Below are 26,618 nucleotides of genomic sequence, written 5' to 3'. Positions count from 1 at the left end.
GCTTAAACTGGTCAGGTCTTAGATGGGGCAACGTTTTCTGTTAAGATGCAATATGTACAACAACATCATGCATTCTTTGTTTTCCCTTCTTGCTGATACTTACATTAAAAAGAACACCATGAAAAAGAAGTCACACTCCTTATAACAAGTTCCTTTGCTCTCATGCTGACCCCTTCTAGCATGAAGCCAGATGACTGTGGCTAAGAAAGCACACCTCTGTCTTGTAGCAGGTGGCATTTATGTGTTTCTCCCAAGCACCCCCTAAATGCTGATGACTTGGGGCAGCCTGACAACACACAATGAACACAGGGATTGAAATCCGAAGCCCCAGGATCTTGTCCTGGCCATGCTGGATAATAGCTGTCCTGCCTCCACAGAATCTTTTCATTTTCTCAGGCTTGAGTTTTGCATTTATAAGTTATGGGTTTTGAACTAGAACACTGATCAGGTTCCCCCCCAGCGCTCAAATTTTTGGATCTAGGATTCTTATCACAAAACCTGCAGGTTACCATTGTGCTTGATTGTCCTGGATGTGAGGTTGCTTGTGAGTGTCTTGACTGCTTGGAGGCTAGGAAATGATTTAGGGGATGAGTAACTTTCTAAAAGCAAGCCTTCAAAAGTAGCAGGTTTACAGCTGTTTTAATTTTGCCATTGAAACTTAAACTACCCTGCAAATAAGGAAAATTTAGATGATGGTCACTAATCCAGGCATTGAAGAGAGGTTGTCCCATCCCTCTTAAATGTTAGCAGAGTTTCTCAAAAGCAAGCATCCATTTGCATATTAACAAAATGAACCATTGATTGCTCATTAGCATGTGCGGTGACAACAGGAAGACGATATTCTGCAGACACATTGACGCCTTTCTCCATTTTCTCCCAGGGTTTTCCAGGAAACACAAATGCAGACAGCGTGGTGCACTACAGACTCCAGCCTCCCTTCGAAGCCAGATTCCTGCGCTTCCTCCCCTTAACCTGGAATCCCAAGGGCAGGATTGGGATGAGGATTGAAGTGTACGGATGTGCATACAGTAAGTGGTGTTTATTCCCTGATGGAAATCGATGACAGAGTGATGTGTTCTAAACACCAAATTGAAAACTGAACTTGACTTCTTCAACCTTTTAAATACCTGTGCGTGTAGAACTGGGTTTATGGAAAGTCTTGATAATATTATAGTTATTTTAAGGTTGAATTCAGAGGAGGACCTGAAATGGGCCTTAGAATCTTAGCTTCGCAGAGCTTAGCAGAATATCTGTTTCATAGCAGGCAGTTCCTAAAATGAACAAAGTTCAAATCAAGAACAGTTACTTATTGTGATTGATGGTGCTGTCTTCTGACACTGGGATGATCCTCCTGTGGGAATTCAGGTGAGTGCAGGTGTCCTCGTGTTCCTTGTTCCCCATGATGACTCACTTCTCCCTCTACTTGCATCACTGTGGAACCTTCTTTTGAACATCATTTATGTATTATGTCTTCCCTCTTCCCCACTGATGATAAAAATAAAAGAGCTGGCAGCCAATGTGAGCATAAACATGGGCATAAAAGCATTCAGTGAAATATATAGGGGATCAACTCTACAGCTGCCATTTTGAAGGTCCAGAATATATTGGTATTTCTTAAATTAACATAAAATGAAAAAATTAATTGAAAAAACAATATTCTAGAAAACTGAAGAATAACCCAGAGAATACATTGGATGGGAACATCTTGGAGTTTTGGTCACACCTCATTCTGTACCTGATCAGAGCATTAACTTTGCAGAAAAGTGTAACCATAAGATCTACCGTATACAGGATATTTAATGTGTCAGATCCTACCTCCTACAGACATTTTCTCATTCATCTCCCACACCAACCAAATGAATTCAGTATAGTAGTAATCTCACTGCTTCAGAGAAAGAAGAAACTGAACCTTGAAGAAATTAAGAAGTTTGCTGGAGCTATTACGTATTGAATCTAAGATTTAAAACTGTCTTTTTTCCTAATTTTGTTTTCATAACTACCATACTATTCAGACATTGATTTCTTTATTCCCTCACTTGTCATATATGAATTTATTTATTTGCAGAGAACTGTATTGGATGTGGGGGACACTTCTAAAATTATTTATTTCTTTGTCAGGATTTTATGAGAAGTCATAAAATTGTACAAAACAAATATAAAATATTGTAACATGAACATGGGACATGGGGAATAGAGCATTCAGTCAGTTGGGTGGGAAAAGGAACATTTCCAGCAGTCGGTTTTCAAAATAGAGGGCATGGGCAGTGAGACAGGAGGCAGAGATGGTGCTTGTAGGAAGAAACAGCATATATAAATTATGGGAGCAGGAATTTAGTGTTCTCATGGTACAGGGATGGGGGTGGACATGAGTTGTTGAATAGCAGTGATATCATTTCCACTTTGGTAACCCAACAGACAATGGGTGGTTCTGGAGGTGAGTCTCACCAATCCACCCATCCCATACTCAAGGGTCACCTTCAGCCTCTGTTTCATACCCCTTCCTAATGACCTGTTCCACTTTGGCTCTGCTTCCTAACCCCACCTCTGCTCTCTAGTATTTATGAGTCCATGGAACATTTAGCATAGATGGTGTTGCATTGCTGTGAATCTATTTTCCCTCTTTCCATTGATCATTAACCTTCATCCTTTTGTTTCTGGGATCTGTTGGTGTGCTCACTGCTGCAGTGGCTAGGACACCTGATATTTAGAGTTTCTCTTTGATCCCATGAAATTAACATCTCCTTCTCCCATTACTCTGGAAACAACTTGAGGTTTACTGACTTCAAAGCAGAACATGCTCTTTGATGGGGATTTGCCGTTAACTTGACGTTCTTCGTGAGGAGATACTACTCTACTTTCTTGGGTTAGAGGTCGGTACCAGGAAGATCAAAGCTGCGTGTCTGGTCCCCTGAAGGGCCAGTTGGCTGTGCAGCTGTCATGGAACCTGAGTGCATCCTAAATTCAGCAAACACGAGCTGTTGGGCATAGGGACTCCTAGCATAAAAATGCAAACAGAAAATAATCACCACTATTTGTAAAACAACACAAAATACATTCCTCAATAGTAGTGGCTCTGTTTTGTCTTCATTCTTATTATTAATAATTACTCAAGTGTAGCACTTTGCATTTTTATTTTTGGCAGTAATTTAGTGTGATATGGTTTACAGCTCAAAGTGATAATTATTATCTTTTTTGATGTGTATTTCCACTGCTCTGTTGATAGTGAGAGAATGTCCAAATTGCTTATTTGGCATTTAATGTCTCTTATATGCAACTTCTTTTTTCGGTTTCATCTTTTTACATTCCATTTACAATGATATTTACTATTCCTGTAAAAATTGCAGATTTTCATGGCTTCTTGGCTTGGCATATATATTTTCACTAACTGAAAAGCCCTTCCCCCATTTCTAGAGTAGAAATGGAGTGCATGGGGTCTTCTTAGAGTCCCTGCTGACCTGCATACCAAGGCTAGTGTCTGGCATGGGGTTCCTCCCTTTCCCTTGCCCTGCCCCTCTCTAGCAGTCCCCTCCATCCAATGTCAGCATTCCCTATGTACTTATTCTAGGCTTCGTATTCCACTCTAAAAGGGTTTCTTTTTGAGTTTTCATCCACTTTCTTAAGTTTTCAACAACACTTACATACTGTCTGACCAATTCCAAGTTGACATCCTTGACACAGGTATCTGAAGCCCCACACATCTGGATAATCATCCCCAGTTCTACCCTCATTTCTTTAACGAGGTTGTTAGTCATCTTTTGGGTCTCTTCTGTCCCTTCTTTTCTGCCATCTACTTTGTCTCCCCATGTTCATGCTCTGTGTCATTCTCAAGTGTTCCTTGTCATATTGTGTTGTATTAGCCCCACTACTGTAATGTAATTTTATGTTTATCATTGTGTTTATTGTTTGAATAAGAGAGGGAAGGAAGGAAGACAGGAAAGGAATAGGGAAGAAAGGAGAGAAAGAGTGCATAAATTATTAGAAACCTGGACTAGATAGTCACAGAATGGTAAGCCCCATGGGGATCTACAAGTCATCCATGTGGCACTGTAGTCCTGTGTCAAATAAGGCATTGAAAATCAAATTGGTTAAGAGGGAATAGAAGAAGGGAATAGAACATATAATTGCCTGTTTTAAAATCTTGTGTTTATTTAAAAGAATACATAAATCACAGCAAGATCTTTTTTGACCCACATCCTAGAGTAATGAAAATAAAAACAAAAATGAGCAAATGGGCCTAATTAAACTTAAAATCTTTTGCACAGCAAATGAAACCATAAACAAGATGAAAAGACAACCCTCAGAATGGGAGAAAATATTTGCAAACTAAGTAACAGACAAAGGATTAATCTCCAAAATACACAAACAGCCCAGGCAGCTCAATATCAAAAAAACAAACAACCTAATCCAAAAATGGGCAGAAGAACTCAACATTTCTCCAAGGAAGTCTTACAGATGGCCAAGAGGCACATGAAAAGATGTTCAACATCACTAATAATTAGAGAAATGCAAATCAAAACTACAATAAGGTATCACTTCGCACTGGTCAGAATGGCCATCATCAAAAAATCTACAAACAATAAATGCTGGAGACAGTGTGGAGAGAAGGGAACCCTCTTGTACTGTTGGTGGGAATGTAAATTGATACAGCCACTGTGGAGAACAGTATGGAGGTTCCTTAAAAAACTAAAAATAGAACTGCCATATGATCCAGCAATCCCACTACTGGGCATATACCCTGAGAAAACCATAATTCAAAAAGTCACATGTACCCCAGTGTTCATTGCAGCACTATTTACAATAGCCAGGACATGGAAACAACCTAAATGTCCACTGACAGATGAATGGATAAAGAAGATGTGGTACATATATACAATGGAATATTACTCAGTCATAAAAAGGAATGGAATTGGGTCATTTGTAGAGATGTGGATGGACCTAGAGTCTGTCATACAGAGTGAAGTAAGTAAGAAAGAGAAAAATAAATATCGCATATTAACGCATATATGTGGAATCTAGAAAAGTGGTACAGATGAACCTCTTTGCAGAGCAAGAATAGACACACAGACGTAGAGAACAGATGTGTGGACACAGGAAGGGAAAGTGAGGGTGGGATGAACTGGGAGATTAGGTTTGACATAAATACACTACCATGTGTAAAATAGATAGATAGTGGAAACCTGCTGTATAGCACAGGGAGCTCAGCTCGGTGCTCTGTGATGACCTAGATGGATGGGATGGGGGTGGGGAGGGAGGTCCAAGAGGGAGGGGATATATGTATACATATAGCTGATTCCCTTCATTGTACAGCAGAAACTAACACAACTTTGTAAAGCAATTATACTCCAATAAAAAAAAAGAATACATAGACTGTTGCAGTAAAAAACATGTAGGTTTTATATAACAACATCAACATGTGTCAATATTTATAAACCTGTTGTTAACATTCTATAAAAATAATGTGTATTTTGAAATATTTAGGGAGAATATCAAGAGAAAAGTCTGCATATGGAACTTCCTTCTGTTCAGTACTGGTTCTGCTCTAAGTAGATTTCAGTTTAGAAAATGCATTAATAGGAACAGAAGAACATAGGATGAAAGGAGAAATAGTCACCATGGCAAAGAAAAACTCTGGAAGTTAATAATGGTCTTTAGTCATATGAGAGAACGCTGATCTGTATCATCCATTCCAATTATGGCAACAGTAGAAAATACTCAAACTCAATTAGAAAAAGTGTCAGTTCAATTCAATACATGTTTACAGAACTTTTACCCCATTCAAGGCCCCCAGCTGAATAAAATGAGTAAGGCACAATTTCTGTCCTCCAGGTGCTAGGGAGCCAGTGCAGGTGAGGGGAAATGTCTATGTTTTGTAGACCAGCTAAACTTGGGCATAGGTTTCTCATTCTCAACTTATGTTCAAGTATAAATAGAAGATAGATTTTTATCTAAGGGTAAAAATGATAAATTTTGCTAAACTTTGATAATATAGCCTTATGGTTTTATCTGATATTAAGTAGAAAAATATTAAAGTTAAAATAATATTAACCCTAAAATCATATGAAACAGAACAGCCTCTCATATTTTTGTATGTAATAGACATTTGTTTAGTGCTATGTTAATTTATTCAATTTCAATTAAAGTTATTACACAATTACTCACTGATTTATTTTTAATCACCTCCCAAATTGTTGCATCTAAAGGAATACATCTAAGGCTTTTGCTGAAAGTAAATATTGAAAGACATACCAATACACATCTAATAAAGTGCAGCAAAACAAAGTGGGTTATGGTAACTAAATTAGTCTAAAGGAATAACTTCTAGGCACTTAAAATGTTATAATTTGCTACCAGAATTTTAATCCTGAAATGACCTGTGATGTTTGAAAAACCTCAGAGTTGGACAATAGGACCAATTATTAAGAAAACGGAATCAATCTCTTATCAGGAACATTGTTCTTTCACAAGTACGTAAAACTTAATGAGTTTCAAATTGCTTTCTTGACCTGATTCACCCCACCCCTTAACCTATTCTTCTTCTAGTTTTCCTTGTCTTGGCTAATGATTCCATCATTCACAGGAACTTACACTAGACACATGGGAGTCACCTTTGACGCATGTGTCCCTACACATCTAAAGAATATCAAATTCTGAATATGCTATCTCCAAATTATACCCTAAGTCGTTTCAAATCTCTCCAACTCAACTCACCCACATAATGCAACTCAAGACTCCCCAACAAACTCTTTTCTTTGCGTAAGTGGTTTACTTGGCTTGAAATACTTCTTCCCAAGTTTTTCACCTGTCTGTCCACATCCCATCGTTCAGGTCTCCACTTAAATATCTCTTCCTCAGGGATGTGTTCCCTGACCGCTGGTACAAATTTGATTCCTCCAAATTCCTCTAAATTTGTTAAGTGTCTGGCTGGTCAGCCTATCAGTGCTTTACCCCCAACAGCATTGAACTCTCAGGCTGGCTGCAACGTTGGCCTTCCCTTATTGCTTGTCACGGAGATAGCTGTTGTTGACAGTGTCCCTTGTGAAGGAATTTTCCATGTGCTTGGCTCCGCAGCCCTAGAAGCACAGTAGAAGTTCAGTGCCGAGGGGCTGGAGGTGGAGCAGCCTCTAGCTGAAAGAACACAGATTCCCACTGTCCTTATTGAGGTTCAGTAGATTTTCTTGAATATATGCTTCTAGATCTGTTATATGTCTGTGGTCAGTTTCCAGTGTCCTTCAGCTGTTATCCTTAACATTTTTTTTCAAGTTTTATCATTGCTTTCGAGAGGTAGGATTTGCCAGGCTTCTCACTCAGCCATTTAGAAGTCTCACCCTTTCAATTATTTTTAAAAGACATTTAAAATCTACATGATAATTTCCTTGTAAATCTGGTATTCTTCATTCCTTTGTATTAATCCATATTTCCAGTATCCTTTTCCTTCTGCCTCAAAGACTTCCTTTAATATTGCTTGTAGTGTGGATCTGCTGGTGAGAAATTCGTTCAAATTTTTTATGTCTGAAAAAAGTTGTTATTTCACCTTCCTTTTTGTAAATTATTTTCACTCAATATAGAATTCTAGGGTGACATTTTTCCATTTAGTAGTTTCAAAATACTGCTCTGCTGTTTTTTCACTTGCTTTTCTTCTAGTGAGAAATTTACAGCCATCTGTGTCTATGTTTCTATGAGTGTGACATATCTGTTTTTCTCTAGCTGCTTTTAAGGTTTTGAGCAATTTGTTTCTGGTGTTCTTTGGTTTTGTTTTATTCTGTTTCTTGTGTTTGGAGTTCATTAGGCTATTTGGATTGGTGGTTGTATAGTTTTCATCAGATTTGGAAAGTTTCAGTCATTGTTTCTTGAAATATTTTCTCTAACCTCCCCCGTCTCTTCTTCTTAAAGGGCTCAATTACCACATATATGAGTTAAAGCACATATTAGGTTGCTTGATTTTGTTTTGTCACACACCTCACTGATGTTTTATTTATTTTCTTAAATTATTATTTTTCCCTTTTAATTCCTTAGAATATTTCTATTGCTGTCTTCAAGTTCACTGATTTCTTCTTCTGCAGTGTTTAACCTGCCAGTAATCCCATACAGTGTATTATTTGTTCATCTCAGACATTGAAATTTTCAAATTTTAGTATCTTTTGTGTATCTATTTGACTTTTTGAACATATGGATGGCTGTTATAATAACTACCTTATTGTCTTTCTTTGCTAATAATAATCTGTGTCAATTCTGTATAAGTTTCAATTGATTTTTTTTCCTCAATATGAGTCATACTTTCCAACTTTTTTGTATGCCTGGAAATTTTCGATTAAATGCCAGACATTTTGATTTTTAGTTTATTGGATATTTTTGTATTCTTATATGCTTGAACTTTGTTCAGGAAACATTGAATTGAAGGGGATTTGATCCTTTTAGTTCTTGCTTTTAAAATTTGTTCGCTCACACCAGAGCAGTGTTTAGTCTAGGGCTCACTACTGAGGTAAGAACCTTCTGAGTACTCTAACCAAGGACAGTGAACTATGAGGTTTCCAGTCTGGATGATATGAATGGGCACTATTCCCAACCCCATGTGCATGTTAGCACTATTTCCCAATTAATCCTTTCAGATGGTTCTTTTCCCAGCATTGATGAGTTTCCTTACTTGCATGCACTGATCAGTGCTTTGCTGAAAGCTCAAGAGGGGTGTGTTGCAGATCACCAGTGTTCTCTCTGTTCATCTCTTTCCTCTCCAACCTCTGCCTATGGACTTCAGGTGCTTTGTTCTTACCAGGCTCTTGACTCTGTCTCCTCTACTCAGGGAATCTGCTGGGCTTTGCCCCAGTTTCTCCTTCCTGCTCTGTGAGATGGAAACTCTCTAATGCAGTGCCCCAAGGAGTTGTAGGGCTTATCTTGTCTGTCTCTCTTCTCTGCAACATCACTCTCCTTTATTGCTTGAAGTCAAATATCTTGAAAACTATTGTTTATGTTATTTCCTTCTTTTTTTTTTTTTTTTTGGGTTGCTTCAAGTGAGAGAGTAAATCTGGCCCCTGTTACTCCATCTTGGTCAGAAGCAGAAGTCATCAATGCAGTTTTAACTGTTGTTGCACCTCCTTTTCTTTGCCCACTGCTCTAACAATAATCATGTAGCTAATGCCCATTGTGGACTTGCCATGTTTCAGGCACTGCTCTACACACTGTATAGATATTAAGTTGTTTAGTAATCATATTAGTGCTGTGTGGGAGAGACTTCTTTATCCTTTTACAGTTGAGGAAACTGAGGCACAGAGAGGTTAAGTAAGTTTTCCACTATAGAACCAGTATTCAAAACCTTATAGGACAATTCCACAGTCCTTTCTCTGAGCTACTACTCTGTGTTATGAAGGGCTCTTTGTGGGAACAGATCCAGAGGCTGTAAATATATCAGCACAAATTTAGTCTCACTACTGGTAAAATAGATTTCCTTCCCTAACTGGCAAGTATATGTGGGGTTTACTTTAATAATATTGTTAGTGATGTGGTTATCAAAATATAGCCTCAGTTAATAAAACTAATGATTATAAATTAAAATCATGTAAAACTGGAAAAACATTTTCTACTTTCAACTAAGTATCACATTTCCTCCTACTCTTTTTTAGAATGTAGGTTCTGTACACTTACAATAGGGGAAACTATCACTTCCTATTTCAGTGCATAATAAGTGGCTTCTGTGTCAAATACCCCAATTATTTAAATAGTTGAATTACATACAAAAACATTTTTCATGAGGGCTTCTTATAAAAGTTAAGTATGATGCTAAGTGGTAGTTTAATGCATTATTTTGGTGGTTTCATTCAAATAAGTATGGTGGATTATTTATGGACATATACAATTTTACTTGTTCTTACAACAGTCCAATAGCAAAAATCTCATGCTAGTGGACCGATAGAAACAAGGTCACCTTAGCATTCATTACCAGTGACCTCTGAGATTTGAAAGTTGGCTTCTCTAGGTCACTCCGTGGTCAATGATATGAGGGTCAAGGAAGCCTCTACTCAGTGGAGATTAAAAACTCAAGGGGGGCCACCTGGGGCTCTCCCTCATCCACACTTGGAGAGCTCACTGCTGATGACCTACTGAGCAAAATACTCTCTATCCCAAAATATGAGTATATTTTTTTAATTTACACTTTTTAATCTATTGCTTTTACAAATCATGTTTGAGTAAAATAGTGCTAATTTTTTTAAAATTGTATTTACTGACTTGCCAATTTGTTTTCAGATATTCGGGTTACTTTATGAACATTTGTTAGTAAATGACATTTTATAAAATGGATTCTCTATGATGAGGCCTATAATTGACTTTCCAATCTAAACATTCCTGTTAGAAATCATCTTGTGATAATGCATATTCTTATTTATTGTGTGGGCTTAACTGGAGGGCTTCTTGATTAACAGTGTAGCCCATTTTTTGAAGCATTGTTGGCAACTTTCTGATGACTCTGTGTAAATTTTACGTGAAGGGTATTGTATGATGATACGATACCTAGATTACCTTGATATTTTGCATTCTTTTCAAACATTTTCACTAGAGAAGAGCCTTTCTTTCTCCTACTTCCATCCTAGGCTGTAAGCTATTTCCTTCTCACTGTAGTTTCCTAGCAACCCACAATAAGACACTAGGATATCACAGGTGCAATATGTTTTTTCACGACAGTAGAAGTGAGAAAGTGAGGGAAGAACCATCAGCTCCAGGAAGGCTGGGCCATGTCTGGCCATGTTTTATCCCAGCATCCAGCAGAGTTTGTGATACTTAGAAGGTGCTACATCAATATCAACTGAAAATAAAACTGTACTTGTGGAATGGATGCAAATTGGGTTGGGGTTGGGGGAGAGGGAGGATGGAAAGAAAATGGTCTTTTAATAACAAAACTGTATTACGCCAAAGCAAAATGCTTGCCAAAGTAGAATTTGAAGCTATGGAAGACTGTCTATATAGAAACCAATCTTTAATATTATACAAAAAATATATAACCAGGATCTGAAGTATTGACCTATTCTTTACCTTATAAAATATATATTCCAGAATAGCCACAAAGTGTATTGAATTATACAACACAAAAGTAAAAAAAAAATGAAATTTGTGATTTCCTATATAAAATAGGGTTTTCGATTTTTCAATCATAGAAAGATTGCAAAATGTCTGGTTGTGAGCTCATTCTTACTGCTTAACAATCAGAAACCAAGCACAGCAACCATCACTGGATGGTTCTGCAGATTGAGGGATGGCAAACTTCTTCTGTAAAGGACTGGCCAGCAAATACTTCAGGCTTTGCAGGCACATGTGCTCTCTGCCACCTACTCTTGGTTTTTAAGCTCGTTTTTCAACAAATCTTTAAAAATTAGCTCCTGGGACTGTACAATAACAGGCTGCAGAGGGATATGGGAAGCTTAACATTCCAGACTTCCAAAAGCAATTCCTGAATTTTATCTATCTCTATTAAACCTCTTGAATTGAGCTTAAGTTTATTATCATTTAAGATTTTAGTTAAAATCTCAGAACTGTTACAAAGTACATTATTTTTAAGTGGTTTTGCTTTACTCAGTTGGCTACCTATCTATATTATAATTTAGTCACTTGAAGCTTATAAAAAATCTGTCAAAATACACGTTGAATCTGCCTCATAAGATATAATTGGATGACTCACATGTGGTTAATTGTTCTAGGTACAAGTGTTAGTGATCACATTAGAAGGAAAGTCAAAACATTAGGACAAAAGAGTTTTTTTAAGGCCATTCTTTTGCGTTTCTATCACCTAATAAATTTTTCACTACTCCATTTTGCCTGAGGGGAATATTCCAGGAAATATAATTTAGGTGCCTTAGAGCAGTGGTTCTCAAAATATAGTCACAGACGGGCAGTATCAACATCACTAGGGGACTTGTTAGAAATGCAAATTCTCAGGTCCCACCCCAATCCTGGTTAGACAGAGACTCTGAGATGGTGCTCAGCAATCTGTGTTTAACAAACACTCCAGGAGATTCTGATCCCAAGAAGTTCAATATTACTATTACAAAGCAAAACAGCAACAGGGAAGATGAGGACAAAAATTATTCAATCAAAATAACCCTGGCAAAATCATTTACGGAAAAAAATTTATTAGCTAGCTGCAATAATAAGCCTTAATTATTATCATTGCCTTTCAGTGGCACATAAACTGTACTGCAAAAATGTGAAAGCATTTAAATTCTTTATTATCAAGTTTTCATTAGTTTGTCATCTAATACTCTAAGGGACATCATTTGAATTTGACAGAGTTATGTTTTTATCAGGCATGTTTAATTATGCAATGAAGAATAATTATTTGCTTACACAACTTATAGACAGAGTGCAGTGTTTATATATTTTACACTATGTATGTGAATCAAACTTCTGAATTTTCAAAAGGTAGCTGCATAAAATGGATGGTTCTTCTAAGTTGTGAACATAAAGTGTTTTCTGGAAATATTTTAGTTAATCTCAATAAAATGCAGGTCCAAGTATACATTAGTCACAACTTTTTGTGAAATTAAACAAACAACATCCTATCATTGGCTTGAAAGACATCAGCTTCATATTTTATTGGCTTTCTCTTAGACCTTTATTTATGACACAAATGTATTATTAATTAAAGAACAATTATGTCTTTTCTTTTTACTTGTGAAATAGGAAAAATATGACATTTTTCTGGGTAATAGAAATGACTTTGTGTGTATCTTGTTCTGTCTTCAGTTGGTTTCACTGTCTTTTTTATACTAATGATAAAATATAACTACTTAATATAAACTGAGTGGAAGTGACCTTGATAGTTGGAAAGATAGGACACTGTCAGAAAGTCGAGAGAACACGGCAGCAGTGTAGCAATGGCCTGCTGCAGCAGAACAATTTTCATAGTGTGCTTAGGGTACAACACAAAATAGGTGTGCCCTTTTGTGCTGTCACTGGGCCGAAATGTTGGGAGAAAAATACATCCTGTTAACTGAGGACATTTTAATATGAGTTTAGGGTAGTATTTAGTATGTCTGGTGTCTTTATGTGTGTCTTTTATGGACAGACAAAAGTATATCAAAGTGACTGCTTATGTGGAAATTGTTAAAAGTCAATGCTGCTTGTTCAGAAACAATTAAGCCATTTACATTGAGTGACACTGGTATTTTACCTCTTACCAGTGTGTGAGAACTATTATAACTTTTCAGAAAAACAGAAATGTTGAATGATTGTTAAACATGCAAGGAGACTTTATTCAAGGGAGATGGACTTCAGCTTTTTTCCTGATCTTTATTATTTACAGGATGAAAATAGGCCAATAAAAGACAGGAGCAATTAGAATTATTCAATGAGAGTATTTCTAGATGATACATTTTGGGGACAATGTCAGAAAAGGTTAAGAGTGGAGTTTAGATATATCAACTACCAGTATCAAGAGAAAATTAGCAGTAGAGATTTTTTCCCCCTGCAGTAAACAAACCAGAGATATGCTATGTATGTGTATGTGTATGTTGACTTACACATTTCAATGCACTAATAAGAACACATTATACTTAGACCGGTTTTTAATGTCTTCCACTGTAGGATCTGAGATGGTTCATTTTGATGGGAAAAGTTCCTTGCTGTACACATTTAATCAGAAATCGATGAATCCAACAAAAGAAGTTATTTCTTTGAAATTTAAAACCAAAGAGAACAATGGGATTCTACTCCACAGAGAAGGACCAAATGGTAAACATATCACCCTGGAGTTAGTTAAAGGAAAACTCATCTTATTCCTTAATTCAGGTAAAAAACTACAAGGTGGTGTTTTTGGAAATACTATTTAGACAAAAGTATCTTTTTATAATGAATTTTTTCACAGTTAAGTAGTTAATTTAAAACCAGAATCCTTTTGGATGTGAGGGCGATCTGGCTGTGACACCTGTCACCCCATTGATTGCCAGGGTTGATTCGGCTGATCTGGCTGTCTAGGCAGGTGTCCCCTTCCACCCTCACTGCTCCATGTGCATCCCTCCCAAAGCTGTGGGCTCGGTCGAAGAGGACGACCTTCCCCGATAGAGAAGAACCGTTCTTCAGTCAAGGCTATACGAGTAGCTGTGCTCCCCTGCTAGAACCTCCAAACAAGCTCTCAAGATCCATTTGTAAGAGAACATAGGGTAGTCAAGCTTCCAAGACTCCAGTCACATCCAAATGAGACACTGCATGTGGCAGTCTGCTTTTCTTTAAATTAAAAAAAAAAATCTTTTAAGAAAGAAAGAAGACCCTATAAATAATTACTCTGAAGACCAGAACTGTCCAGGCAAATGGAAACACGGTCACCTACAACTGAGCTATACTAAGAACAACATGTGTGTATCTTGAGTATGCCTTTATGTAAAAAGTTTTATAGCTTGATAATTGTATAAGATCAGTAGCAGATGCTCAATAAATAACCTGATAATATGATAAAGACAAGAGTGGCTTATCATAAATTTTTGAAGTAGTCTTATGAATGAGGTCCTAGGAAGAAAATATTTTCAAGAAAAATGAAAATTCAGTGCATAATAATAATAAAACAAGTAAGATAGAATATGTTACTCAAGATCAAAAGAAGATTCTATTTAGGACTAAGATAAAAGCAGCTGACCAGTTCATGGGATAAAATGATGTCAGGAAAGTGTAACTGTTGTGAGAAGTGCTGAACTTCAAAATATTGTAGAAATCTTGGTATTGAACTGGATGGAACAGTGCCTTTACCCTTCCTCTCTTTTCAGGAGATGCTAACCTGCCCTCCCCTGATGCCCTCATGCTGGGCAGCCTGCTGGATGACCAGCACTGGCATTCTGTCCTCATTGAGCTCCTTGATACAGATGTCAACTTCACCGTGGACACACACACTCATCATTTTCGGGCAAAGGGAGAGTCCAGCTATGTGGATCTTGATTATAAGGTGTGAAAATGACTTTTTAAGTATTACAGATTTTATCACTTAAATGCAAAGTAAACTTCTAGAGAAAATACTACTACATAGAGAAATTCCCTTTCCTAGTAATTCAGAATTCTGGTAAAATATTCCCTATGGGTGATAATTGCACAGTGGGAGACGCATGCTTGAGCTATTGAGACATTTTATCCCTTACAGATGTTAGTCTTCACATGAGAGTAAATAGTCATTAAGTTTAGGAAATCTATACCTGAAGAGCTACCAATCAAACAAGGAACATTTTTAAATGCAATTGTTTGCACTGTTCTTCTGTATTCCATCTGGTGTTTGGCTGGGAATATTACCTTGGAGATTTCTGTGTTTTAGGGCAATCCTAAACAGGAATAACTACCTAGGATAACTTGGAGAAGTAATCACCGTATATTCCAACCTGATTTTTTAAGTGACCAGAAAGCCAAATGCACACAACTCAGAATACTGTTTCTTGGGATTTTTAAAGGCCTAACAATATTTGCAGCATGTTGCCTATGTGTGTCTAACCTACACTGAAATGCAGCATTTGTTCTGCCAGTTCTGCTCAGTGCATCTCTCAGCAAGCCAGATTTCATCATTCATTTGGTATGAGTGTCCTCAGCAGCAAAGGCCAGCGGGAGATTCTGGTTTTGAAAGATGTTATCAATGGCTTTATTATTCTAACCTATCAGAGTCACGGCAAAGACCAGGATCCTACAGGCTGGTTTATAAAGTAGAATATCATCACAGTAGGCTGCATTGTCACACAAATCAAGATTTACCATGGATGTAAAGATGCAGCATTCTTCATCAACAAAAATGACACAGAGCCATATGAGCAGCAAATTGTAAGAAGGCTATTTAACTTATGTATCTAAATGTAATAAATAAAACATTGGTATATCTGCATATGAAGCTTCATTTGAAATTAACACGATAAGGTAAAATAATGCCAAATAGATTTGAGACAATTGTCACTGTACCTGCTAATCATACATGTTTAGGCAGATACTCAGAAAATCATTAAACAATATTATTTATGTCATTTTTTTCTTTCTAAGATCAGCTTCGGAGGGATTCCTCGACATAGAAAATCAGTGGCTTTCCCACAGAAAAACTTTCATGGCTGCTTTGAAAATCTCTGTTATAATGGGGTGGATATCATTGATTTGTCCAAGAAACACAAACCACAGGTCCTCATCATGGTAAGAAAGTCTATATGCAAGTTCAAGAGAAAAGGGAGCTGTAATTTTTTTGGATTGATTCAACTTTAAAATATACCTCTTCTGAAGGCAGGGAAGGTACAAATCTTATGTACAGGTATCCTTGGGGGATTGGTTCCAGGCCCCCCCGATTGGAGTAATCCAAGAATGCTCAAGTCCCTTGTATAAAATAGCACAGCATTTGCATATAACCTAGGCACATCCTCCCATATACTTTAAATTGACTCCAGATTACTTATAGTACCTAATACAATGTAAATGGCATATAAATAGTTGTAAATACAATGCAAATGATATGTGAATAGTTTCTGGTGCAGGGCAAACTCAAGTTTTGCCTTTTGGACCTTTCTGGAATATTTTTTCTAAATATTTTCCTGGTTGGTTGAATACGAGGATGCAGATCCTGGCATAAAGAGAGCCTACTGTACTTTTTCGTTCATGTTTGGTTTAATTTTTATATAGGTATGGAAACAGATGAATACTTTCACAAAGATGTTAAAGTACAATCATATAAAGCTTTTTAATGCAGTGTCTTTTTTTTTTTAGTTAATTAATTTATGTATTTACTTTTGGCTGCATTGGGTCTTTCTTCCTAACATGCAGACTTCCTCTAGTTGCCGAGAGTGGGGGCTACTCTTCGTTGCGGTGCACGGGCTTCTCATTGCAGTGGCTTCTCTTGTTGCGGAGCATGTGGGCTTCAGTAGTTGTGGCACGTGAGCTCAGCAGTCATGGCTTTCGGGCTCTAGAGTGCAGGCTTAGTAGTTGTGGCACACGAGCTTAGTTGCTCCACAGCATGTGGGATCTTACCGGACCAGGGATCAAACCCATGTCCCCTGCATTGGCAAGCGGATTCTTAACCACTGTGCCACCAGGGAAGTCCATGTCTTTCTCTTTGATTGGTTTCCTCTTCCTTCTTTCTCCCTTCTTTCCACATGGCTAGTCCCTCCATCAAGCTGAGATGTTACTAAGCTAGCATTTGTCCTTCCTTCTTTGGTCCATAATATTATACTGATCTATAAAGGAATCCTGTATAGATAAGTACACTCATACTCACACATGTATTTATGAATTTATATGCCTCCACATTTGGCATTGTTTAAAAAAAATCATTTTATATAAGCTTTTCTCCATCTTGATTTTCTAATTCAACTATACCTTGTAAGAATTCTTTTCAATTATCAGGAATAGTTCCACGTTAGAATTTCTACGTCACTTTCCATTATGAAAGTGTACCATTATTTATTTAGTCATTTCCTACCCAAGGCATCTGCTTTATCTCTACTTTTTTACAACTATAAGCTCACTATTACACATGTGTTTTCAGATACTGGGGGCTTTCATTTTGATGGGACAAAGTTCCAAAAGTAGAATTTCTTGGTTGAAAGTTTGAAACAGTTTTAAATTTTAATAAATGTTGTTGGATTGCCTTTCAAAAAGCTATAACATGACACTTCCCACCAGCAAAGTATGATAAAGCCCTTCCATTACATCTCAGGCAGCCACATGTTCCACATCTGTTAGACTCTTGCCAGCTCAAGGAACATGAACTAATATCTCATTGTTACTTCATGTTTATGTGACTACTGGTGAATTAAATAATCTTTTCACCTGTTTCTTGTCCATTTGGATTTGCTTTTCTGATCATTGTTTAGTCTTACTGTTTTCCCTATTTTTTATTTTATTTTTTAACTTTTTGTTAATTTACAAGAGAGTTTTATATTTGATAGATAATCCTTTGTCATTCATAGTCCATATATTTTTTCCAGATTTATCAATTTTATATTAAGTATTATATATGTTAAGTGTATAAATATTTTTATTTGTATGTGGTCAGTAGGTCTGTGTATTTCTTTATAGCTTTGGAATGTCTCTAAAATTCTATAACCTATACATGGTCTCATGGATTTTCTTGTAAGAATTTTTAATTGGTTTTATTTGTCTATTTATTTTTAATTTTTTAAAAATTAAGTCTGTTTGTCTGAAATTTATTCTTTATGTGATATATGATAAAGTTTAATTTTTATATGCTGCCTTATTGATATCCATTTGTTCCTACACTATTCAGTAACTAACCCAAACTTTATCCCACATAGTTGAATTTCATTACATACTAACTTTACATATATTCTCAAATCTTTTTGTGGGTCCCTTATTCTGTCCCACTGCTATGTCTATTCCTATACTAATAACACAGTGACTTGACTACAGTGACTTCATAGTATGCTTTGCTATCTGGTAAGTTAAGTTCTGCTTCACTGTTTTTCTTTGCATTGTATTTTTTGGAGAGAAAGGACAATGTTTAGGCATTTATTCTTCTATCTGAAATTTATGAAAATGTTTTTAATCCCAGGGAAAATTTTTGTAGAGATCTTAGTTGGAGTTACATTAAGTCCTTCCCATCCAGACACTATAATTAAAAATAGTTTGGAGGGCTTCCCTTGTGGCGCAGTGGTTAAGAATCCGCCTGCCAGTGCAGGGGACGCGGGTTTCAGCCCTGGTCCGGGAAGATTCCACATGCCGCGGAGAGGCTAGGCCTGTGAGCCACGGCCGCTGAGCCTGAGCGTCCGGAAACTGTGCTCCGCAACAGGAGAGGCCACAACAGTGAGAGGCCCAAGTACCGCAAAAAAAAAAAAAAAAAAAAAAGTTTGTTCCTGGAGCAATAGAAGTATCCTAGGGATTAAAAGCGTCTTTAAAAACAGAATTGTATAAAAAATAAAAACAACGTGCTAGGCAGGTCAGGTCTTAGGCTGACTGATCGCCCTCGGTGACTTGGTTTGTGAGAGCTTTGGAGACAAAACCAGCCTGCCTATGGCAGGACCAGCCTGGCCATATCCTTTTCTTCAGACGCACAAAAGCGCATCTCCTACCTAGAGTAAGGTGTACCTGTTACCTGAGTGACACACTTATAATCTCATTTACCTAACCAAGGCAAGTACAAGAAAGTTCTTGGTGTAAGTTATTCTTGGTGCTAGCCTTCACATTGGATAAAAACATCTAGTACCTCAAGGGAAGAAAACTGTCTCTTCTACTCTTGTATCCCACACCCAGCATTAGGCCTGGGAGAGATGTGGCTTGGGATTCCTTTGCAAATGCTGAGAAATGGAGAAGATGGACAATTTCTAAGAGACTCAGAAATAGGTTTGCCCAGCTGAACAGTGCTTAGAGGGACCTATAAGGTAAATCTGGATTTAAGTTTCATGGGGAAGCCTAATTTTTAAAGGCCTAGATTGCTGGATCATTGATAAGAAATTCTGTAAATTTTGGAAAATCTGTTGTCAATGAAATGGAAACATCCGTCCTGTGTCTTCCTAAAGCCTCTTTCACTGTATTCACAGGGAAATGTGTCCTTCTCCTGCTCGCACCCGCAAACTGTCCCCATGACTTTCCTGAGCTCCAGGAGTTACTTGGCTTTGCCAGGCACCTCCGGAGAGGACAGAGTGTCTGCCATCTTCCAATTTCGAACGTGGAACAGAGCAGGGCTGTTGCTGACCAGTCAGTTTCAACACAGGTCAGGAGCTTTCATCCTTGTTCTTAATGATGGAAAACTCAAGTTGAGTCTCTCCCAGCCTGGACATCCAGTAAGGGACGTCACAGCAGGTAATAAACATCTTCTCTGTGATGATGTATAGGTATTTGACATGACTGTACCTTCTTACATGTAAACCTAAGATTGGTGATCTCTAAAGTAAATGAATGACTGAATCCATGAGATATTCATAATCCCACTAGAGGGAACTAGATTCTTTTTTCCTTTGAAATAGGTAACTCCAGGCTGTTGGTGTGTCAGTCAATGTGACAGAAGTTTACCTACATCGAAGCATAATTATCAAAAAGTTTAAAAATAAATGATTATCAACTTGTGGTTACCAAAGGGGGAGGAGAGGGAGGGATAAATTAGGAGTTTGGGATTAACAGATATGCACTGCTATATATAACATGGATAACCAACAAGGACCTACAGTATAGCACAGGGAACTATACTCAATATTTGGTAATAACCTGTAAGGGAAAAGAAACTGAAAATGAATATATGTATTTATATATGGCTGAATCACTTTACACCTGAAACTAACACAACATTGTAAATCAACTATACTTCAATAAAAAAATAAAATTAAAAAAAGAAAAAAGATTATAAGTTTGTAGTCAGTAACTAGCAGTAAACTTGAAATACTAGAAGACATTAGCCTAATCCCAAGTAGTCTTGAGAAAATAGATTTCTTTGAACTGCCTTTTAAACCTATATACACATTGATTTTCAAAATAATGTAAGTTATTTTTCCCTCTTACATCAGAGCCGCTGCTTCCTTTGTACCTACTTGTTTTTGATAAGGCTTCTTCTAACTGGGTGAATGTTCTGTAGTTTTCTGAGAAGAGCCTGTTTATTTCTAGACTCACTTCAAAGTCATATTACTTTTGAACTTTAGGGACTGCTTTGCATTTAAAAGTGATAAAATTTAAACCCAAGCAGGACCATGACATGTCATTCCCTGAATGTTGAATGTGAAAGGAATATCTTGCCTGACCTATGGTAATCAGTTTTGGACTGAAAAGCTGGGAATGAAAATTAAATTTTCCCTTCTTTTTATAAATAAAAAATATGTGATGGTTAGCATGCAAATGAACTGAGTTGATAGTGTCAACTCAGATTCAGTAAATTGCCTAAATCTTGGTTTGTGTAGATTTATAATTTAATTTACATGTAATATGAGCTAAAAGAGATAGCTTTTTAGTGTTGTTTCACATGGGTACACACCACCCTTTCTCCCAACACACATATATAGTAGTTATTGAATTTTTGGTAAGCTGGCACTGACACATTACATAAATATTTTATTGCACCACTTTTTAAGGTTTTACAGTGTAATGTGCTATTTTTCAGAAGCAAACCAAAGAGAAATTTCTCATGATGCCTGCTGCTTGCTTAAGTAGCACATAAAGGGGAATCTTTTATACATTTGAAATAGTTGAAAAATAAAACAGGCTGCAGTTTTTTTCCACTTTAAATCTTGTATCAAGTACCCAACCCATGTATCAGATTGAAACTTAAATTTCATTAAATGACATTGAAAAAAGACATCTTTTAACGTATTTCCAGGTTTTAGATAATTTTTCCCAATAGTTACCTCAAGATAGTTCTGAAGAGATTGAGAAATGTACCAAGAGTGGATAATCTGGTGCATGTGTGTTCATATGGCTGAGCCCAGGTGGGGAAGGGTCGTGGAAATAGAGGAAATGTGGGAGCAACAGAGGAAGAGGGAGAAAATGAGCGTGTGTGTTCACCGATGGAGTTCCCTTTATGTAAGAAAAGACACAATTCCACCCTTTGCCAAATTGTCTCTACTGCCGTGGTCATTATCTCCAATTATTAGAATAAATTACGTGTCTTAAGCAAGTGAGCGGGGTGTATCAGAGGATTCCCATCCCATGCATGTTTCTAAGTCTGCCTCTGCCCCTTTGATCTATAGCCCACTTCTCCTGAAGCCTCAGTGTCCTCATCTTTAAAATGACACTAATATGAGTTATGGTGAGAATCCAGGGATATAACATATATAAACTCTTAGCACAGCACTGTTTATTAACAACTTCTGGTTATTAATATTTCAACACTAGTCCTACAACCACGGCATCCCCCCATATTGAAGCCTTTCGAGGGGCTGGAGGAGTGTAATAGAACTAGCATCATCTTCATAGTAGCACAAATCAAAAATACAAAATCTACTCTCTGGTCTCCATCCAAACTTTGACAATAGTGTTGCCTGGGAAACAGGCTGTCCTTTCATCAGAAGTGAGCCGAGTTGAAACCACACTAAAGAAAAACAAAGGATGAGAATTATAATGGATAGATGGAGAAAATGAATATAAATACCTGCATTTATTTTTAAATTAGAATGACCACTTTTTCTAAGAACAGTCTTGTATTATATAGGCGAATGGCATCTATTACAAATTGAAGGAGATATTCTGAGGACTTTCTGCAAGTTCTCCCAAGAAATAACTCTATATGCTAGATAGGTAGAGAGGGAGAGAGGGAGACAAAGGAGGGGCGAAAAGGTGAGAGAGGGGGAGAGAGAGAAAGAGAGAGAGGAAATAGTTCGCAAAATCAAACTAAATACTGGGTTTTAATGACAGATTTTAAGTGGACATAGTTATCATACTGACAGGTATACTATGTAACCTTTAAGAGAAACACCAAATGATAAGACTGGAAGGAACATTTAGAGATTTTTGTTGTTGTTGTTCATTCTCTTTAGCTCTAGGATTACAGAACTTCTTTCAAAACTTTATATTTCAATTTCATAATATATGTTTTAAGTGTCTAACCTAAATCCTCCATATTCTAGTTCTCGGCTTTTCTCATGATCTTTCATGAACCAATGTTGAGTTTTTGAAAATGTTTCTGGCTTCACAAATATAAAACAAAAAGCAAGAGTCTAACATTTTTATTGTGTGTACATGTGCATGTGGTAGAAGTAACTAGTGACTTTAAAACTGTCCCCTCCCTGAAAGTGAGAAAGTGTTGGGAAGTATCATAACTAATGTTTCTGAGAAAAACAAAGTTATAGCTGTTTTCACAACAGGATCTTTGACCTTCTGTGTCATGTTAGAAACATTTCCCATTCAGGTGGATCTTGAGTCCATGTCAAAGTCATTAGTGAGAGATCAAGCAGGAAAAAAAAAGCTGGTTTGAAGAGCATTTGAGAGACATGGATTCACATGGTCAATTGGGCTATACATACCAAAATATGATATTAAATTAGATAGGACTGGTTAACTTTCTCCCAGGAATACCACCATATTTGGCGGGGTGGGGGGTGGCTAACATCTCCATTGGACTCTAATATAACTTCTAATTCTCACAGGTTGACTTCTAAACTTACAGAGCTGTAAACAGTCTGTACCTTTATCATTCGTAAAATATATTAGTTAAATATATTGGGACATTCCCGAAGATGCTCAGATTAGAGTCATGCCAGCTGACTAGCATGCTCACACATGGCATCAAAAATTCAAGCAGTCATCCCACTGTTGTTTTTCAGTGAGCGAAAGTATTTCTTTATGACCCCCTTCCCTGTTGACCAACATAATTTCTAAAGATTCCAATTATTCCCCTCCCCCCTTCCCCCTTAATTGAAACATGCATTTCTCGGGACTGCTGTGGGAGTTACAGTGACTTCCTGTGAAGGGGAAGAATCCCTTGCCCTTGGCCAAGTGACTTATTTTGGCCAATGACATGTGAGCAGAGGGGGCCTGGGCCACATCTGAGTAGAAGCTGCCAACGCCATAGCAAGATTCTCCCAAGTGCCGTTTTCTCTAAGTCGTGAGACAGGGATGGGGGCTGTGCCTTAGCCTTGGTCCTGCATGAATAAGCGCCTGGAACACAGAGGCCAAAGACCCAGCTGACCTAGGGCCAGAGCAAGAAACAAACCCTAGTTGTTACTCATTGAAACTTGGTGGTTGTTTGTGTCCACAAAATAACCTAGTAGAAACTAACACAAATTGTCTGGGTGAGTGTACTGGGACAAGTACTGCTTATGGATTTATCTGCATGACACAGCATAGGTTTTTCATTCAATAGAAGACGCAGCAGGTAAGTCTGTAGGAGAGTCACGCACAGTTGGTAGCTCGTCAACAATTCAACTAATTGGCCATTCTCAACTCCACCACTTGAAGAAGATACAGATATTCCTTCTCACGGATTCAAGAGACAGTGCTGCTTTTAAAGGACTGATAATTTTTTTTTTTAAATAATAATGTAATAATAGCTTGATATACTGTATCAAATTTGGAAAAAGAATAGAAAATATAAAAATGACATAAAATGAAAAACACAATTCCCTCATCCAAAAATGAAGGTTAATATTTAAGAATATTTCTTGCCACTCTTTTCCATGTTTATATAATGCTTGAATATGTACCCACACACACATACTTTAATGTAATGCTTTTATAACTTTATATTCTATGAATTTTCATGTTTTATTAATACTTAAATTATTATTTTTAAAGACTGCCAGTATATTTTTTCTAAATAGTCTACCCAGATTATTATAGATAATGACAATATACAAAAGTAAGAAAAAGTTTTTATTTTTATAACTTATATTTTTGGAAAATACCTGTACTTCTCAACATCTCAAACTAGATGGACTAGATGAGACTGAAATACGTCCGATGCCATGTAATTGGAAATATTTTATCATTTCATGATTGTTCAGGGTCACTCATGGAAATTTTATTCAATTAAGGCCCTAAGACTTGAAGAAACCAATGCTGCACTTTCCAAGGCAGAATGTTTGGGCGATCCACTCTTGTTTCCTCTTTACCCCTTTCCTTCTGATTTCTTTCTTTTCTTTTCTATTTGCACATTTCTGACTAAATTGAGTGATAAGAAAGTGAAAAACACCCCTGGCAGTGTGCATATAGGCTGTAATATTCCTAACTGAACATAATAATTTTTGTTATTACATAAACAAGTACCAGACAGGCCAGTCCATGACTGTGGTGGATAAGATGCAAGGACCCTCTGCAATTACAAAATTTATTCAACAACCCCCTCTTCCTATTGACATGGGTAGCACTTTCCTCTAGATTAGAGTGACCAGCATACCACATCACCTAATTGCCTACTTAGAGCCCCCTAGCCAAGCCCACATCTACCCTACACCTCTCTCTGTCTCTTTGTGTCTTCCGTGGTGCATTCTTCATTGCCCAGCCAGCTAAATGAACTGGGTGAGGTTCAGGTGAGTTCTTGGTGGTCTGTGGCAGGTGGTCCAAGGTAGGTGTATTGTTTTCAAGTACTTGCTCTGTTTAGAGGCATCTGTAGGGTTTATAGGAATCTCTTTTAACCCATTTTGTTTATTTCCAGGTGCTGGATTGAATGATGGGCAGTGGCATTCTGTGTCCTTATCTGCAAAAGGGAATCACCTGAGTGTGATGGTGGACGGTGAGGCAGCCTCCATGGCTCATTCCCTGCGTGGGCAGATTGATTCAGGCGACACCTATTATTTGGGGGGTAAGTGAAAGGAACTGAGCTACACTGGCAATCAAACCATCATTATCTTCCTAGCTCCTGCCTTCTAACCCATGTTGTTAAATGAAAATTATTACCAAAGAATGATTTTTCTCTTTCAGTTGTAGTCATTGGGAATGCTGAGTGGACAAAGATGATAAATTATGGTCTCAAATGCCAGTCTACTAGTTGGCTTTGTTTAAAGTGCACGTAATAAGATTGGTTTTAAATTCAGCACCTGTTTTCAACTAGGGCTGCACATTGCAATCACCCAGAAAACTTCAAAATCCTGATGCTTGGCTGCATCCCCAGAAATCCTGATTTAATTGGTCCCGAGACCTGGACCACAGGTTTCTTGATGCTCTCTGGGTGATTCTATGTGCAGACAATATTGCAGGTCATTGCTCTCTCTCTCACCCTTAATACCTTGCCATAGGGAATTTTCTTAATGCCAAGTGACCCTTGTAACCTTTCCTTCAGATTTTATGTGTCAAGTTTATTGCTTCATGTGGGTGTTCTTCTTCTGTCTGTTGGCTTCTCTTCTGCCTGGAGCCTGGCTACTCAATGTGCGGTCCATGCACCAGCAGCATCTGTATGACCTGGAAGCCTCTTAGAAATGCAGATGCACTGTCCCTGACTTCCTGACCAGAATCTGCAGTTCACCAAGATCCCCAAGTGGTTGCACTTTAAATTTAAGAAACATTCTGTTCCCACTGCCTGTACAAAGGGCATCATTATATACAACAGAGGAAGGAATTAATTTAATGGCTATTAATATGTCACTCATTGCTTAGTGATGGATTTTACCAAGACAGCACCAGGCCGTCTCCCCGGGACTGTAGTGTATGGCTGTTTGCTTGCTTAGTGGATTTTGCCCGAGTCCATCCAGAATCTTTTCCACCAGGGAGGGGGAACTTCTGAAGGTAATAAATCTCCAACCCTGGGGCATTTGAGTGAAAAATCCTGAGCCGCTGGAAGCTTAGAACTGTCACCTGTAAGATTTATTTTTTAGTCTTGGCTTGAAGTCCTCTCTGACATTATTGCTGTTTTGCACTTTATACGTGTTTTTTTCTAAAATAAGTTTGGAATCATGGTGGAGATAGCTTGATAGCCCCACAAGAAAGTCTAAAATTCTCTCTTGAGAACTGACAACAAGCACATCAACCATGGATCAGGTTGGTTAATCTTTCAAGTCCCCTAAAGCAACCTTTCCTGTGAAAGGTGGAAACATGCCAGCAGCTTTAAAAGATCAGAAATGCTTTCTTTCCTTGCTTGTTAAATGTGACGCATTTCTGACCCAGGTACTCTTTTCAAACTTTACACTTCTGATGGATTTTATAGCTCTGGAGAGAAACAGATTCCTTCAAAACTAAATAAAGAATTTATCCAAGAGCTCTAATTTAAAAGTTAAAAGATTTTGAAGCACTAAATGATACAGAAAGAACAATCTGTGCTCAAGTGT

General features: G+C 37.5%; 1 protein-coding gene across 1 annotated transcript in view; it reads left to right on the top strand.

The window, feature by feature from the left end:
- The window catches only part of LOC101283832 (contactin-associated protein-like 3), a 187,314-nt gene that overhangs the window by 86,688 nt on the left and 74,008 nt on the right, over positions 1–26,618 (top strand). The window contains exons 4-9 of the mRNA XM_033429651.2: positions 881–1,028; positions 13,567–13,770; positions 14,739–14,914; positions 15,982–16,125; positions 19,479–19,740; positions 25,013–25,159. Coding sequence (XP_033285542.2) covers positions 881–1,028; positions 13,567–13,770; positions 14,739–14,914; positions 15,982–16,125; positions 19,479–19,740; positions 25,013–25,159 — 1,081 coding nt within the window. The remainder of the gene's footprint in view (positions 1–880; positions 1,029–13,566; positions 13,771–14,738; positions 14,915–15,981; positions 16,126–19,478; positions 19,741–25,012; positions 25,160–26,618) is intronic.

This window comes from Orcinus orca, chromosome 6 (assembly GCF_937001465.1).
Source record: "Orcinus orca chromosome 6, mOrcOrc1.1, whole genome shotgun sequence".
Lineage (NCBI taxonomy): Eukaryota > Metazoa > Chordata > Mammalia > Artiodactyla > Delphinidae > Orcinus > Orcinus orca.
Note: the sequence above shows the minus strand (reverse complement) of the source record. Positions and strands in the feature narration are given on the sequence as shown.